Consider the following 17,267-nt stretch of genomic DNA (forward strand, 5'->3'; position numbering starts at 1 on the left):
TTGCAATTTTATAATTTCAATTATAATGTGCCACGAAAAAACATTTGCTCCGTTTAGTGTGCTGGAGCTAGAAAAGTTTGAGAGACCCTGATCTAATGGAAAGAATGCATAGTGTCAATGAGAGGTTTTTGCTTACATGACACCTGTTCATAATAGTATGAGTTAGTTGATTCTTATGTGTGAATGTTGGGGACAAGGACAGTCACTATGAGTAAATTTTTACATCTGATTCAGGATTCTTATTTGTCTTTCAAACCTTGTGAAGTGTCATTGTTTAGGAGGAATTCTGGCCCTGTTAATCATGTTGTCTACATTAGAGGAACTACAGGGACAGACCCTTTAGTAAGCTCTACAGGTTTCTGGTTAGCTGGAATGAGGTCTGAGATCTGATGTTAATCTAAAATTACACAGAATGGAACAAAACCTTAACAGAAAACCTGCACCACTATTTCTGCAAACAGATATTCTGTGTGCACATGCACACCTCCTAATAATGGATGATTAGTAGAATAATATTCTTTCCCCTACTACTCACAAAACAAAAGAGAATATACCACAGCTTCAAAAATTCCCTGTACTCAAGGAAGTAACAGAATCCTGGAAATAATGCACTCAACATAAACATAGCAAACCTGCCCAACCAAACTAACCCCAGAACCCAAACAACAATAACCCTCCCTGGGGAAAAATAAGGAATTCAAACACTGCAACATGCCATAGAGCACTGATACACTTCTTACTGGGAGGAAGACATTTTTAAAAAATAATAAAAAATCTGGACTGCTACACATTCCTTCACAAATTATATACTAGCAGATTATCTGACGTTGGTCACATATGCAGAAAAGACAGACCCACACCAAATATAGAATAAGTGAAAAGAAAGTAGATATAGAAAAAAAGTAAACAAGAACTGAACTGGAAACCTCAAAAAGCCAGACTGAATGCAATGTAATACTGGAGAAATAGAAATGCACATTTTTTTACATTTCAAAATACAGAGACATCATAAAAGATCTCGAGGGAAAGAGAAGAAAGAGCAGTTGTGACCTAACCAGGAGCAATGCAAACCAAGACTTCAAAATAATTCTTTTTATTGTCCTTTCTGTACATAATTTTCAAAGTAATCAGTTGTAAATTAATTATTCCCAGCATTTTTTCTCTCTGTCCAGCAGTAAGTGTATTACTTTGTGACACATATATAATTGTCATGCCATTAACCCTTTCAGGACCATAAGGATCGTAGGCCAATTTTTGTGGTTTTGACGACATTTTTATGGTAAAAAGGGCTTGCAGATGCCAAAAAATTGATTTTTTTTGTGAAATATCATTTTTTTTTTTTTTTAAATCAAACTTCTGGCTTATGGACAGTGTGGCAAGTGAATCTTCTCGTCAATCTGGCAACGACGCTAATGAATGAATGTCGGAACCAGTTTGTTTACATAAAGGCAGTATCATATGGAATCCGTACATATCAAATTTAGAACTGTAGACTATCCCAATCAAAATGTATAGGATTTTAAAGTTATGGGACAAATATGTCCCTTGGTCCTGAAAGGGTTAAAGTTATCTGAATCTGATGAAGACTGAAATACCTGTTTCTCCCCAGAGTGTGTCAATTTCATCAATTTGTACCACATACTCTTTTTCCAGTCCCAGCAGACTACGAACAACCTATCAAAATATCACACATTTTAGAAAAGAAAAACAGTACTTTAAAACATTATTTTTTTTGGGGGGGGGGCCAACAATATTAAAATAACCAGCTCATGCTTTTATATCTTGGTTTGATGGACCATGCCCGAGGTCCTAACTTTGAACTGCACTAGTTAACTACATTTTCAGCACAGTCACAGATTACTTTGAAGTAGCATCACTGGTTGGAAAGAAAACAACTCAATATGGTTCATACTCATAGGGCCTGATACTTTAAATAGTGTCTAAAAAATCTGTGCTGAACATAACGGTGTTTAGCGCAATTCTATAAAAGGCACGCGCCACATACAGAATCACACTTAGCGGCCATACACATCACTAACATTTAAGCGCACCCATTTAGGCCAAGAAAAACCAGGCCTAAATAGCTGCATTTAAATTATATATGGATCAGGCATATTTTATATCAGTGCGCTTAACTTTTAGGAATGCCCACGATGCCTTCCCTGGACATGAACCCTTTTGACATTCACACACTAGATCCAGCACACACCACTTTACAGAATGTGCCTACCAAGTTGGGTGCATAAATTCTAATTAGTGCAAATTAGTGTCAATTATGAGGTGTTAATTTTCAAATTATCAGCACCAATTGGCTTGTTAAACAATTAAGTTGTGCATGCAACATATGGCACTATGGCCTAGATTCACTAAGGGCACTGATCAGATCCGCGAGGGATCCAATCCGATCTGTGTCTGGGGGCAAATGAGGGCGATTGGAATTATGCCCCCAACCGCCTGCCTGGATCACTCTATAGCAACCCCAACGCATGTGCAAACCATCTGTAGAACCAGAACCAGAACTGGCACCCCCCCCTGCCTGAACAGCATTCAGCCTTACCCCCCTGCCTCTTGCCTGGGCCTCAAGCATCTGCCGATGCTCAATGCCCTCTGGTTCTCGCTCTCTCCGAGATTCTCAAGGCCCAGGCAAGAGGCAGGAACTTCTTTCACCGGCATCAGCATGTCCTGTGTGCTGTTCAGGTGGGCGGTGCCGGTTCGCATGGGGGAGAGGGCGTTCGCAAGCGGAGGGGGGAGTGATGCCGTTTCTCGGGGGGGGGGTGGAGCAGCGCCGCTGGCCTCTGGGGATGGGGGTGGGTGGGAACGTATCAAGCGAGTTTCCCTTACTTCCTATGGAGATATTTGCTTTGATATATGAGTAATTTGGTTTACGAGCATGCTTCTGGAACGAATTATGCTGTACTTGTGACCTGGATTGGTCACTGTTGAAAACAGGACACTGGCTTGCTGGACCTTTGATATGGCCAAGTATGGCAACTCTTTATGTTCTTATATACTCATCTCAATGTTTAAAATATTTTAAACAAATGTCCCTGTGGTATTCCTCTCTTGAGGTCATCCTCCTCCTGTTGACGTCTGAAAAGTACTTCCTTTTTGGACAACAAAAGATTATTCTGAACTGGCATGGTTCTTTTATTGGTAGTCAGGAATGTCTATTTTTAAGGTGGTCATCCAAAGAGAAAGATAGCTTCAAGAACATTTCCTTTACATTCATTACAGGCAAGGAGATCAAGACAGAGGAAGGCTGGTCCTGTTTCCATGTAATCTCTTCATTTGCAGGTATGCCTGGGCTTCATGTCTGCCCCACTACTCACACCTCCCACAACCTTTCCTTTTTATAGGTAGCCGAGACCCAGTTTGCTCCCTGCTGTACTGCTCATATCTTCTAGCCCATCTTCATGTTTGGCAAGGAGGGTTTTTCATTTGTCAAGCAGTTCTCAGCCTCTTTCCTCATCTTAACTCCTATGCATAGGCCTATCTGTATATGCTCAACAAACCTATAAATATGGATGAACAGACCTTTGACAACAGGTGATATTATGTGATGTGAAACAATCCTAAAAATGAGATGTCTACTCTATAATTTAAAAAAAAAACAATTTGAAAATGGTCTTACATGACAAACTTACCTGACTGTGTCCCATGCTGGAAGCTGCTGTCAGTGCTTGCTGTAATGCTTGGCGTTTTCCTAAAGAATTTTGCTGATTCATGGAAAGAGACCATTCACAACTGAGTAAGTATTCAAGAATTTCACAATGTCCTCTTAACGCACTGTGGACCAAAGCGCATTGGCCTTTTTTGTCTACGTGGTCAACCTGCATTACAAAAGGATTTCATTTGAATACCTTGAAGGAAGAAAATGTGAGTCTCGGAAAGATTATTTTTAAAAGAGTTGATTTTTACATTGGTATTTCCCATATTGAGAGCTACTGGACATAGGACATAACATGAGAGGTCTGAAGAAGTCTTTAGAATATGTACTGAAAGGTCTGAATAACTGAAAATTAATTTCTAGTTTACAGTTGTATCTCAGAGACAAGATAGTGTGGCTACTAAGTTTTCAATGCACAGAAAGAGATGTTGACAAAAATGCATTAGAATAGTAGATGATTTTTTTTTTTTTTTTTACTGTGTGAACTCTGTGGCACGCTTTAAAGAGCTACAGTATGCTCCCTCCATCAGGTCAATGCAGAACAAGTTAAGGATGATGTTATACAAATATACAAGTACACTGTAGGATGAATTAGAATGGGAAGGCAGGGGAGAGAAGAACAGAAGAAGAAGGAGAATGCTAGGACTTTGAAAACAAATACCACCACTGTAGTTCATTCTACATCATAGACTATGCCTATGCCTTAATCCTGCTCTGAATTCCAGTATCAACTTTCAGAACCCCTACTCCTAAACTGTGTCCTCTCTGGCTTCCACATCTAATCTATGCCTAGAGAAGGTACGTAATGTGGACCACATAACCTTCCTGCATATATCTTCTTAAGGCCATAGCTCTGCATTCAGTCCAAAATGATACCTAAGCTCCACTGCAGTCATACCATGAATCCATCAGGATCCTTCAAGGTTTGCAGATTCTGTTGCAGATTCTGGCTAGGGTAGTACCCTTAATTGGTGACCCAACTTCATGAAAGAGTTGTCACCTCCAGATATCTTAATAGAACTCTTTGGACATCCAGGGCATGGCAATGATTCATTCCTGCTTCTACGTTCTTCCTTCAAAAAGGCTAGAAGTGAGATAACTACCTTTGGCAAGAAAGGTACTAGCCTGATGGTAACTTTCTCTACAAAATAAACCAAAAAGGGATCTCTGCATCAAAAGGTCCTGAAGCTCAGACATAGGCCACACCAAGCAAACTGCCACAAAAAGGCAGTCTTGAGAAACAGGTGCTTAACTGTGACATCTCTCAAGCCACTAAAGGGGCCACCATCAAAATAAGTACCTGAATGAAATCTTAGGGAGTAACCACAGAGTGAAAGGGAGGATTAACCTGTTTAATGCCCCACAGGAATCAGATTAGCAACAATGGAGAACCACTGCATCTTGCTATTTCAATTTAAGAAAATTAAGGGATAAACATTTTCCAAATCATTCTTAAGGAAGGTTAGTATGGCCTGTATTAGCAGCCTCTCTCTGCATCAAGTATCAAACACCCTACAGATTATAATGCATGCCAGAGAGGTTGATTATTCCTAAACCTTAAGTACTCGTATGTCACTATCACCAATGAAACCTAAAACCTTTCTTCTGAAGCATACCCTCTCAAAGGCCTAGTCATAACTAAGACTGGAGGCTTATCTTCCATGAGCAATGGACTCTGTAGAAGGCCCTTCTCCTAGGGCAACAGCGGCAGAGTGCCTGCTAGTAGCCTCCTGAGGTTGGTAAGACAGTGATATTGAGCCCAGTTGTGCACTAACAGGATGACCTGCTCTAGGTGATCAGCAACCTTCTGAATCACTCATTCTATTAGCAGCTTGGAGGAATGCAATGAACTGGACAAGGAACATTAGTCACAAGAAGGTTGAATTGAAAAACAAGGTTACTTAGCTCCAAGCAGTTCCAAAAGCATGGAATAAATGAAGTATCCACATCCATAATCTTCAGCTCAACTGATGACTATAATCCACAAAGGGAAGGCTAAGTGTAACATCTCATAATCTCAACAAGACATCCTGGAGGCCTTGTTTTGCGGGTCGCTGTGTCAGGAGACAACCCTCTCCGAAAAACTGTGTGTCTACTATGCAAGCTTGCATTTGAATTTTTATTTGTTTGAAATTTAATGTAGATTTTTAAAAAACTACTTTAAAAGGAAAAATATAAAATAAAAACAACCCACACATGCTACCCTAGAGTCACTATTTCTATTTGCATGTTTGTGAAAGATACTGTGGTTCACTCAGTACACTGTGTGGCTATATCTCATTGTCGAAAGTATTAAAAAAAACACCTTAAAATTGTAAACTCACTAGGGACAGAGAAAGTAAACTCCTTTGGTTGTAATATAGAAAGGTGGTATATCAGTAATCTAATATACACTGTACATAAACATAATACAAACAAAAAAGATTTATTACTTTCAATAAACTCTTACCTTTGCTCCCTTTTTGCAGAGTAGAGACACTATAGTCATGTGGCCAGCAGCAGCTGCATAGCACAGTGGTGTCATACCATTTTCAGATACTCCATCAAGAGCAGCTCCAAATTCCAGCAGGAGACTGACCATTTCCTCATGACCAAGGTGAGAATGAACACATTGGATTGGTGCATTATTTAGAACTTCACTTCTATAGTTCATGTTCGCACCGCCTAAGATTAGCAGGCGGCTCACCTGTGAACAAATACCACACTTATTCCCCAAAGCTTGCCACATTAATAATAACCACCATATATTGAGCAGCATATCACATTGACAGACCATTTTAACATTTTGCTTTTCAGAACCTTTTTTCATTAAGGTGATAATAGGTTTTTCTACATGTAAAACAGTTTTGCAGTTAAATCATTTAGATGCCGCTATTGCCAACAAATAGTAAGAAGAACAGGATTAATTTAACTAGGATGTACATATAGAACAAGATACTATCCGAATCATTAACTACTAAGACTGAATTTCTGAAACAGAATTTTGAGCACTTATTTAAAGATCATAAGCATTACCATAGATTATACATAGGAAATGGGATGTTATAAAATTGCACTACTGCACACACGGGATATGTGCTGTTACTTTTACGATCTGTATGTAGACATTCCAGGATGTAATTTGGGCAGATGGAGGTGGTGTTATGATCTACATGTGTAGTTTATATAATATACAAGTACTGTACTGTATATGCACACATTACACCAGGTCAGACCCCCACCCCAGCTCAAGGACACCCACAACCCCCACCATAACTTGTATGTATCGTCAAAGAAATCCGGCAAGATGGATGAGTATTCCCTCTTGCCGGCAGGCCCTGCCTCTACAAAATGATAGGCCTTCCCCTTCCCAGTGCATCCTGTGATGTACTGAGAAGTGCTTATGGGAGGGAAATGGGATTTGATCTCACAACCTCTGGGTGCAGAGACAGCAGCTCAACCAATCTTAGGTATCCAGGTCAATCAGTCTTAGTCCCCCCCCTCCTACCACTGCATCCCAGGATGCACCAGGAAGGGTGTGCGTGGGTGTGGGGGCAGATGTACTAAAACATGGTGTTGCCAAGGCAGGAGGGAGTGGGCATCCCTTCTGCCAAGGAACTTTGAGAGGGGTTCTCTGTCCAGAGGCCGCGATCCTTGAAAGAGGGGGGAGTGTTGAAACTGTGGGAAGGGTCCGGGTGGTGCAACGTGGTGGTAGGGATTGGTAGTGTTGAGAAGTCCGGGTGGTCAAGGCAGGAGGGAGTGGGCATCCCTCATATATATATTTTTTGTTCAGGGGCATTGTCGGGGGAGTGAGGAGGGGGTGGCACGGCACCACTTCACCATGACTTTTTATGGGGATAGATATTGTGTATGTGTTACACACACACATAAACATCTGTGCCCATCAAAAAAAAAAAAAATAGAAAAAAGTGGGCAGACCTGTCGGTAATTTCAGGCCCTTAGCAGCCATCGCTAAATGCCTTAGCGATGTTAGAGCATCAATCAGAGGGTTCATTTTAATATTAATGACCTTGTTTTAATGCTAATGAGGTCATTTGCACGGCAAAGTCGGCGAATGAACGAACGCATGGAAAAGCACTGAATAGGGCCATTTTGTACATTGGGTCGGCAAATTAGGTCCGTCGCTAAACCTGTCAAACTGATTTAGCGATGATTGTTAGACAGTCAGAGAGTTTTGTGTATCCAAGCCCAGGAGAGGAGATTCTCAGGGACTGAACCCCGAGTTGACAATAGTGTTAGGGCAGGCCCATCCAGTTATAGATCTCAAAACACCGAGTCTGCAGTTTCTCCCTAGCTTAGCTGTCACAGGACTACTGGGAACCTCTAGAGCACCTGAAGCCTCAAACACACATTGGATAAAACCCAAAAGTAAGAAATTTAAACGAAGCAGATGAAAAGACACCATTTCAACTCACTTGCAGAAGGAAAAAACTGAGGAGAGAGGGCAGTGCCCGGTGATGCAGGAAGGCAGAGTTGAAAACGCAGACAATGCCCTCTGCATTCCTCGCAGGTGAAAATGCACTACCCACAGGTTCAGGACTCGTCCTTTTTGCACTGGAACTGATTTGCACAATGTTCTAATTTGTGTTTATTAGATCCTGCATAAGTATTATGTCTCCCTTTTAGTATGTATTACATCTCTCTCATTTGAATTTCAGTGCTGTTAATAAGTATATTTTTGAAGCTGTTTCACAGTAGTCCTATTAAGTTTCAATTTACTGATTTTAGCTTTACCTCATTCATTGTATCTATGTATATACTTGGATCTTTTTACTACTGTTATGTGGTTAACAAAATTGTAAGTTTTATTTTGAATTATAACTACTGTAACCCGCCTTGGGTGGTTCTCTTCAAAGAGGTTAATAAATCCCAAATCGATCAATCAATCAATAAGGTTCTAAAACAATAATATTGGGCCTCCTCTATAATATGAGCAGGGCCTAGGCTGTCAAAGAGAAGAGGCAGTAATGTGAAATGAAAAGGCTGAAGTGAGCAACAGGTAGCTGCTTTGCAGATTTCAAGAGAGCTACAAAAGCTGTAGTGGGTGAATTGATGAGGCTTGACTTGATGAGTCACAGCTTGCTTATAAGAGAAATGGAAGCAGGCTGCTAGCCAATTAGCTAGGGTCAACTTTGCAAATGGAATGTCAGGTCATTAGGGAATAAAGGAAGGAAACAGATGTGTAGATTTTTTTGATCAATATTCGTCATTTCAGACAGCAAGCAAGAGCTTGCTTACTGTCTAACATGTGTGATGACTTTTCTTGTGGATACTTATGCTGTTTAGGCTAAAACATAGGTAACACTATTTCTTAATTGAGATGAAAGAGCATGACCACCTTTAGCAGGAGTTTAGTTAGAATATGATGAAACTACCTATATGTTTCAAAGGTGATTAAGCAATTCTGCCAGCACAGTGGTTCTCAATCCAGTCCTCAGGATGTACTCAGGTTTTCGGGATAGTCACACAAATAGACAAAGCAGGAGCATTGTCCAGATGAAGGCTACTAAAATGGTGCGTGGTCTTCATCATAATGCATATGGGGACAGACTTAAAGATCTCAATCTGTGTACTTTGGAGGAAAAGCAAGAGAAAGGAGATATGATAGAGACATTTAAATACCTACGTGATGTAAATGCGCATGAGTCGAGTCTCTTTCATTTGAAAGGAAGCTCTGGAATGAGAGGGCATAGGATGAAGTTAAGAGGTGATAGGCTCAGAAGTAATCTAAGGAAATACTTTTTTACAGAAAGGGTGGTAGATGTGTGTGAAACACTCTCCTGGAAGAGGTGGTAGAGATAGAGACTGTGTCTGAATTCAAGAAAGTCTGGGATAGGTACGTGGGATCTCAGAGAGAGGAATAGATAATGGTTACGGTGGATGGGCCATTTGGCCTTTATCTGCCATAATGTTTCTATGTAGGTTAATCAAGTACAAAACATCTAAAGACAGAACAATAATGAAGAGATGAATGCAAAGTCAAACCAGTATGACGTATTACCAGAGGTTGTGGAAAGAGTGGATAGCGTAGCTGGTTTTAAGAAAGGTTTGGACAATTTCCTGGAGGAAAAATCCATAGTCTGTTATTGAGAAAGACATGGGGGAAGCCACTGCTTAAAAACAAAAGAAAAATCCAGCACAATCTGCAGTGAAGTAAAAGCAACACAAGGAAAAACAAAGAACTGCAGACAAACGTACAAGATGCAGGCTATGTTTATTACATCATTTAATGATTACGGTTAATGTTACCACCTTTACACAAACCTAGGGACCAGACACGGTCCGTGTTTCAGTTAACACGCCTTCATCAGGGGTCCTAGGTTGGCACGGTATCAAATTAAACCGCAAACAGAAAAAGAATAGCCTGTATAGATTAAAGGTAAACACTGATCCAAAATCTCTGTGTGAGCTGGCAGTTTAATTAGATACCGTGCCAACCTAGGACCCCTGATGAAGGCGTGCTAACCGAAACACGGACCGTGTCAGGTCCCTAGGTTTGTGTAAAGGTGGTAACATTAACCGCAATCATTAATTGATATAATAAACATAGCCTGCATCTTGTACGTTTGTCTGCAGTTCTTCGTTTTTCCTTGGGAAGCCACTACTTGCCTTGGATCAGTAGCATGGAATGTTGCTACTCTTTGTGTTTTTGCCAGGTACTAGGGACCTGGATTGGCCAACCTGAGAACAGGCTACTGGGCTTGATGAACCATTGGTCTGACCCAGTAAAGCTATTCCTATGTTATGACATAGAAATAATGGTTTACTGGATGGACACAAACCCAATGCAGCCATGTTTCAGAAGTCGCCTGCATCAGGGGAGGAATTTTAACTTTCTGTAAGACGACTTGGCAATCATCAGTAAATGGTCAAGTGAAAGCCAGTCTTTGCTCTGACAAAGCTACCGTCGACAGGTCATGTAGCTGCTGAATGAACTGAAGTTAAATAGATTGAATAGTCGTTCTTTGGACCCATGTCTTGCCACTGTTTTTCAGAACCTACCTATAAAAGCTGCACATTGATTAACATCTTTAATGAATCAGTTTTTAGATCTTGAATTTTTTTTCTTTATCTCTGGGTCAGATTTTGCATGCCCTATTAATGAAATCTACCACATTAGATCCTTTAGTGCCAGCAAGCTATCACCCAATAGCTAATATCCCTATATTGACCAAATTACTGAAATTAGTCATTTAAAAACAACTTTCAGATTTAGCAATGTTACTTACCGTAACAGTTGTTATCCAGGGACAGCAGGCAGCTATTCTCACTAGTGGGTGATGTCATCAGACAGAGCCCCGGTACGGACGTCTCACAAGCACGTGTTGCTTGTAGAAACTTAAAGTTTCTAGATGCCCGCACCGCGCATGCGCCGGTGCCTTCCTACCCGGAGATCCGGGCGTGTCTCCTCAGTTCAGGTAGCTAGCCTGAGAAGCCAACCCAGGGGAGGTGGGTGGGACGTGAGAATAGCTGCCTGCTGTCCCTGGATAACAACTGTTACGGTAAGTAACATTGCTTTATCCCAGGACAAGCAGGCAGGTATTCTCACTAGTGGGTGACCTCCAAGCTAACCTCAGTGGGATGGAGGGGGAGTTGGCGACTTAAGAGAATAAATTTTTCAATACTGTTTGGCCAAACTGTCCATCCCGTCTGGAGAGGGTATCCAGACAATAATGTGAGGTGAATGTGTGAACCGAGGACCAGGTGGCAGCCTTACAAATTTCCTCGATTGGTGTTGATCTGAGGAATGCTACTGAGGCTGCCATTGCTCTGACCTTATGGGCTGTGACCTTACAAGGAAGTGATAGTCCAGCCTGGGCATAGCAGAAAGAGATACAAGCCGCCATCCAATTAGAGATGGTGCGCTTTGATACGGGTCTTCCCAACTTGTTAGGATCGAAGGAGACAAAAAGTTGAGGAGTGGTTCTGTGTGGCTTGGTGCGATCCAGGTAGAAAGCCAAGGCACGTTTACAGTCTAGAGTGTGAAGGGCCGATTCTCCGTGGTGAGAATGGGGCTTAGGGAAGAATACTGGAAGTACAATGGATTGGTTGAGATGAAATTCGGAGACCACCTTAGGCAGGAATTTCGGGTGAGTGCGGAGGACCACCTTGTCATGATGGAATACTGTGAATGGTGGATCCGCCATCAATGCCTGGAGTTCGCTGACTCTGCGAGCGGACGTAAGGGCTACAAGAAAAAGCACTTTCCAGGTGAGGTACTTAAGAGGGGCCCTGTTGAGTGGTTCAAACGGGGGCTTCATGAGACGGGAAAGGACTACATTGAGGTCCCAAACTACTGGGGGTGGTTTGAGAGGAGGGTTAACATGGAAGAGTCCTTTCATAAATCTGGCGACCACCGGATGGGCCGAGAGGGGTTTCCCTTGTAGGGGCTGGTGGAACGCCGCAATAGCGCTCAGGTGGACTCGTATGGATGTGGACTTGAGCCCAGATTGAGATAGGTGTAGGAGATAGTCCAGCACGGAGGATAAGGAAGCTCGCTGAGGTTCCTTTGACTTAGAAACACACCATGAGGAGAATCTGGTCCATTTCTGGGAGTAGCATTGTCGAGTGGCGGGCTTCCTGGAAGCTTCCAAGACCTCCCTCACTTCTTGTGAGAATTGGTGAGGGGTTACGTTGAGAGGAACCAAGCTGTCAGGTGGAGAGACTGCAGGTTGGGATGAAGTAGTGATCCTTGATGTTGAGTAAGCAGTGAAGGAAACACTGGAAGTGGTACTGGTTCCCTGCTGCTGAGTTGAAGTAGGAGGGAGAACCAAGGTTGTCTGGGCCACCGAGGAGCTATTAGAATCATGGTGGCCTGTTCGAGTTTCAGCTTGACCAGAGTCTTCTGGATCAGCGGGAATGGTGGGAACGCATATAGAAATCGTTTCCCCCAGTTCAGTAGAAAAGCATCTGCCTCGAGGCGATGAGGAGTGTAGATCCTGGAGCAAAACTGAGGCAGTTTGGAGTTGTGGGGAGCCGCAAAGAGGTCTATCTGAGGCGTCCCCCATTGCGTGAAGATTTGGTGAAGGGGGCTGGAATGGAGGGTCCATTCGTGCGGTTGTAGCAGACGGCTTAGTTTGTCTGCTAAGACGTTGTTCTCCCCCTGGATGTATACTGCTCTGAGTAGGGCGTTGTGGCGCACCGCCCAGTCCCAGACTCGTAGAGCTTCCTGGCAAAGGAGGGCCGAGCCCGTGCCTCCTTGCTTGTTGATATAATACATGGCGGCCTGATTGTCTGTGCGAATGAGGATTACCATGTCGTGAAGTAGATGTTGGAAAGCTTGGAGCGCATTGAAGATGGCTCTGAGTTCCAGTAGATTGATTTGGTGTAGTCTTTCCGCCCTGGTCCAGAATCCTTGGGTGCGGAGACCATCCAGGTGGGCCCCCCATGCATAATTCGACGAATCGGTTGTGAGAACTTTCTGATGGGGGGGAGAGTGCATCAGCAAACCTCTGGATAGATTCGAAGAGGTCATCCACCAAAGTAGAGACTGCCGAAGAGCAGGTGTGACTGAGATGTGTTTGGATAGTGGATCGGACGTCTGATTCCACTGTGATGCCAGGGTCCACTGGGGGATCCTGAGGTGGAGTCTGGCAAAGGGTGTCACGTGTACTGTGGAGGCCATATGGCCCAGGAGCACCATCAGTTGTCTCGCCGGTAGGGTTTGGCGAGTAGACACCGACTGGCAGAGATGAAGAAGGGACTCCATGCGTTGCAGGGGCAGGAATGCTCGGAGTCGGGTGGTGTCCAGGACCGCTCCGATGAAGGAGAGGGACTGGGTGGGTTGTAGATGAGACTTGGGAAAGTTGATCTCGAAGCCCAAATTTTGGAGGAAGTAGGTTGTAGCCAAGGCCGCCGAAGTGACCTCTGGGGCTGACGGGGCCTTGATGAGCCAGTCGTCGAGGTAAGGGAACACCTGTAGGCCCCTGTCCCGGAGTGCTGCGGCCACTACCACCAGGCACTTTGTGAAGACTCTGGGGGACGAAGATAGGCCGAATGGTAGCACTCGATACTGTAGGTGCAGATTTCCCACCCGAAATCTGAGGAACTTTCGGGAGGCCGGGTGAATGGGGATGTGAGTGTAGGCCTCCTTGAGATCCAGGGAGCATAACCAGTCGTTCTGCTCTAGGAGGGGGTATAGAGAAGCCAAAGTCAACATGCGAAACTTCTCTTTGACCAGAAACTTGTTGAGGGCCTGAAGGTCTAAAATGGGTCGCAGATCGCCCGTTTTCTTCGGGACGAGGAAGTACCGGGAGTAAAACCCTCGGTTCAATTGGTCTGACGGGACCGGCTCGACAGCCCGAAGCTGAAGTAAGGTTTGGACTTCCTGAAGGAGAAGGGCGGTCTGCGTCGAGCTTGAAGGATACTCTCTTGGAGGGTGGTCCGGGGGGACCCGATGGAATTGAAGAGAGTATCCTTCTCTTATGATGGTGAGGACCCATAGGTCCGTGGTTATGGCCTCCCATCGATGGTAAAAAAGATGGAGGCGGCCCCCTATGGGAGAGGCCAAGGTTATGCTCCCGGGAGGGGCGTCAAAAGGGTTGGGGAGCCTTAGGTGCAGCCGGTGGCTGAGGTTTTTGCTGAGACTTCTGGGGAGGTTGTCTCTTCGCAGGTTGTCTCGCAGCAGGCGTTTGTCTGGGCATGTAACGCCGCTGGTAAATCAGGGGTGGCCTGGAAGGTCGAGACTGTTGAGGTTTGGGTTTGGGCCGCAGGATGGATTGAAAAGATTTTTCATGATCCGACAGCTTCTTGGTAACAGTTTCGATAGACTCATCGAACAGGTCAGCTCCAGCACATGGTACGTTGGCAAGTCTGTCCTGGAGGTTGGGATCCATATCGATTGTACGGAGCCATGCCAGGCGACGCATGGCTACCGCGCTTGCGGCAGCACGTGCCGAGAGTTCGAATGCATCGAAGGAGGATTGCATCAGCTGGAGGCGTAATTGGGAGAGGGAGGCTACCACTTCCTCGAACTCGAATCGAGCTTGGTTGTCTATGAACGGAGTGAACTTGCGGAGCACCGGCAAGAAGAACTCCAGATAGGAAGAGAAAAAGAAATTGTAGTTCAGCACCCGTGACGCCATCATGGAGTTTTGGTAGAATTTTCTACCAAATTTGTCCATCGTTCTCCCCTCTCGGCCCGGCGGTACAGAGGCGTAGACCTGGGAGGGATGAGAGCGTTTAAGAGAGGACTCGACCAGTAGGGATTGGTGGGAGAGTTGAGGGCCCTCAAACCCTTTATGGTGTACGATGCGGTATCGAGCATCGAGTTTGCTGGGGATCGCCGGTATGGAGTACGGTGTTTCGAAACACTGCATGAAGGTCTGGTCCAGCAATTTATGTAGGGGGAGCCGAAGCGACTCCGTTGGAGGGTTAGGTAAATGCATGGTGTCCCGATACTCTTTGGAGTATCGGGAGCCCGTGTCAAGGGTCACATCCAGATCATCCGCCATTTGCCGGAGGAATGATGAGAAGGACAATTGTTCCGCCAGCGTCGGCCTGTGGGACGGGCTGGAGGAGGAGGAGGCCTCCAGGTCCATGGACATCGGGGAGTGGCAAGGAGAATCGGGCACCGGTGTCTCCTCGTACTCCGGGCCCCCCGGAGGGGACACCTCTGATGAGGAGTATTCCCTACGTTGCAGCTTTTTCTGCGGTGACACCTCCGAATGGCGTGAAGAGTGCCAGGATGAGTGTCTCGATCGGTGCCCGTCTCGGTGGCGGGATGGGGATCGGGATCGTCTGTGCATCGCATGGTCTCCCGAGGCCCCCAAGTGGATAGGGCTGGAAGCGGTGGATCGCAATTGGGGTTGCGATGCGGGTTCTTGCGATGCTACCCAAGTCTGGTAAGGAGTACGGAAGAACTCTTCCTGACTATGCCCAGGGCTTTGAGTATCGATCGGAGGTCTGGTCCCATGTTGGCGCGGAGGCGTAATGGGTTCTAATGGCGGCATATCGGTAAGCGAGGCTTGCCGCGTGGGCATCGCCACCCTCCCCCGTTCGTCCTCGTCGGTTTTCGAGGGCGAGCGGGGAGGAGGGGGAGGGGGCGGACCGCCCCTTTGGACAGGTACCGGGAGGTCACCCTGTATGGCAGCGATGAGCCCGGGTCCGATGGTCTGCATGAGCTCAACGAATTGAGCTTCCAGCACGGACCGTAGCGAAGCCGATAAGGAGGGATCCGCACCGAAAGGGGGTCCTCCTGCACGGACATCGCGCTCCTTCGAGGCCGAGTGCTTCTGCTTAGTAGCTTTCGGCACTTTGATGACCACTGGTGGCACTGTGGAAGGAAGAGGTACCTGAACCGAGGAGACCGGGGCAGTCACCGACGTCGAGCTCGTGGATGGTGTCGGGGTGAACGATGCCGGTTTCACCACACTCGATGCAGGAGGGGTCGATACCGGTTTTGCCCGAACCGGGGAGGTATCAGATGAAGTGGAGGCTGAGGGATCCTTAGCTGCGTCCATCTTGAACATCGATTCCCACAATAGGCAACGCCGCTTGAATGAGCGTGCCGTAAGGGTAGAGCAAGGCCTGCACGATTTCGGGATGTGGTCAGGGCCCAAACACTGCAAACAGCGCCAGTGAGGGTCCGTGAGTGAAATCGCGCGTTGGCACTTGCTGCACTTTTTAAACCCGGTGATTGGCCGGGACATAGGCCGGAAAATCTCCGCCGCGAGGTCGAAGCCAGTGGGCCTGAGCCACGTGGCCGGCCCGTTCGACCCGCCGGAGGAAATAATCTTCTTTTTTTTTTTTTTTTTTTTTACCGAAAAGAAAAGAACTGTTAACTGTAATTAAAAGAAAGCGAAAACGCGGACAAGGAAGGCAAATTTAACTGAATTCAGCTAGCGCATGATGAAGTTGAACTTCTCAGCTCCGCGGAAAAGAAAGAACTGAGGAGACACGCCCGGATCTCCGGGTAGGAAGGCATCGGCGCATGCGCGGTGCGGGCATTTAGAAACTTTAAGTTTCTACAAGCAACACGTGCTTGTGAGACGTCCGTACCGGGGCTCTGTCTGATGACATCACCCACTAGTGAGAATACCTGCCTGCTTGTCCTGGGATAAAAAAAAAATACATTTTCAATGTTATAGTACTGAGATGTTATTACTCTCTCTCTCAGGAGAGGGGCTGAAGCGCTCACCAAGACAGCGCCTGAGGTGGACTGCCTCGCCCCCTCCCTCCTCTTACTACGCTACTACTGAGAGATGAAAAGACAACATAAGACTTTTGAATATGTGATTAGATAGGAAGACTCTGCTTCTTCCTCATTTTTCCTTTCTTTCCCTTCCATTGCATCTCTCCCTCTTTGTTAAAACAGAGACAATTCTTTTGCCTGGTGGTCCAGCAGGAGACGTGTTGGCAGCTCTCTTTTTTGGTAGTGCAACAGGATTTATGATCATAGAAAACATTTCTTCAGTTCCAGCTTGTGCTTAGATGGTGCCAAGAATGAAATGTTAGGCACCCAAGCAATCCAGTATCTAGGATTTTTCTTCCCATAAATATAGGATTATAAAGAAAAATAATCAACCAGAAAACCATCCAAGCCAAAATAATGCTAGTTACAGCACTACAATCGTTTAAAGGACTAAAATAAACTTTTTGA

At 45.2% G+C, this 17,267-nt stretch overlaps 1 protein-coding gene across 4 annotated transcripts in view; it reads right to left on the minus strand.

Annotated features, from left to right (window-relative positions):
• Positions 1-17,267, minus strand: part of TANC1 (tetratricopeptide repeat, ankyrin repeat and coiled-coil containing 1) — a 294,220-nt gene that overhangs the window by 40,955 nt on the left and 235,998 nt on the right. For all 4 annotated transcript variants that reach the window (XM_033945447.1, XM_033945446.1, XM_033945448.1 and 1 more), the window contains 3 exons: positions 6,117-6,353; positions 3,645-3,830; positions 1,596-1,674 (listed from right to left, as the gene is read on the minus strand). In XM_033945447.1, the coding sequence (XP_033801338.1) occupies positions 1,596-1,674; positions 3,645-3,830; positions 6,117-6,353 (502 nt within the window). The remainder of the gene's footprint in view (positions 1-1,595; positions 1,675-3,644; positions 3,831-6,116; positions 6,354-17,267) is intronic.

The sequence above is a fragment of the Geotrypetes seraphini genome, chromosome 5 (assembly GCF_902459505.1).
Source record: "Geotrypetes seraphini chromosome 5, aGeoSer1.1, whole genome shotgun sequence".
In the NCBI taxonomy this organism is placed as follows: Eukaryota; Metazoa; Chordata; class Amphibia; order Gymnophiona; family Dermophiidae; genus Geotrypetes; species Geotrypetes seraphini.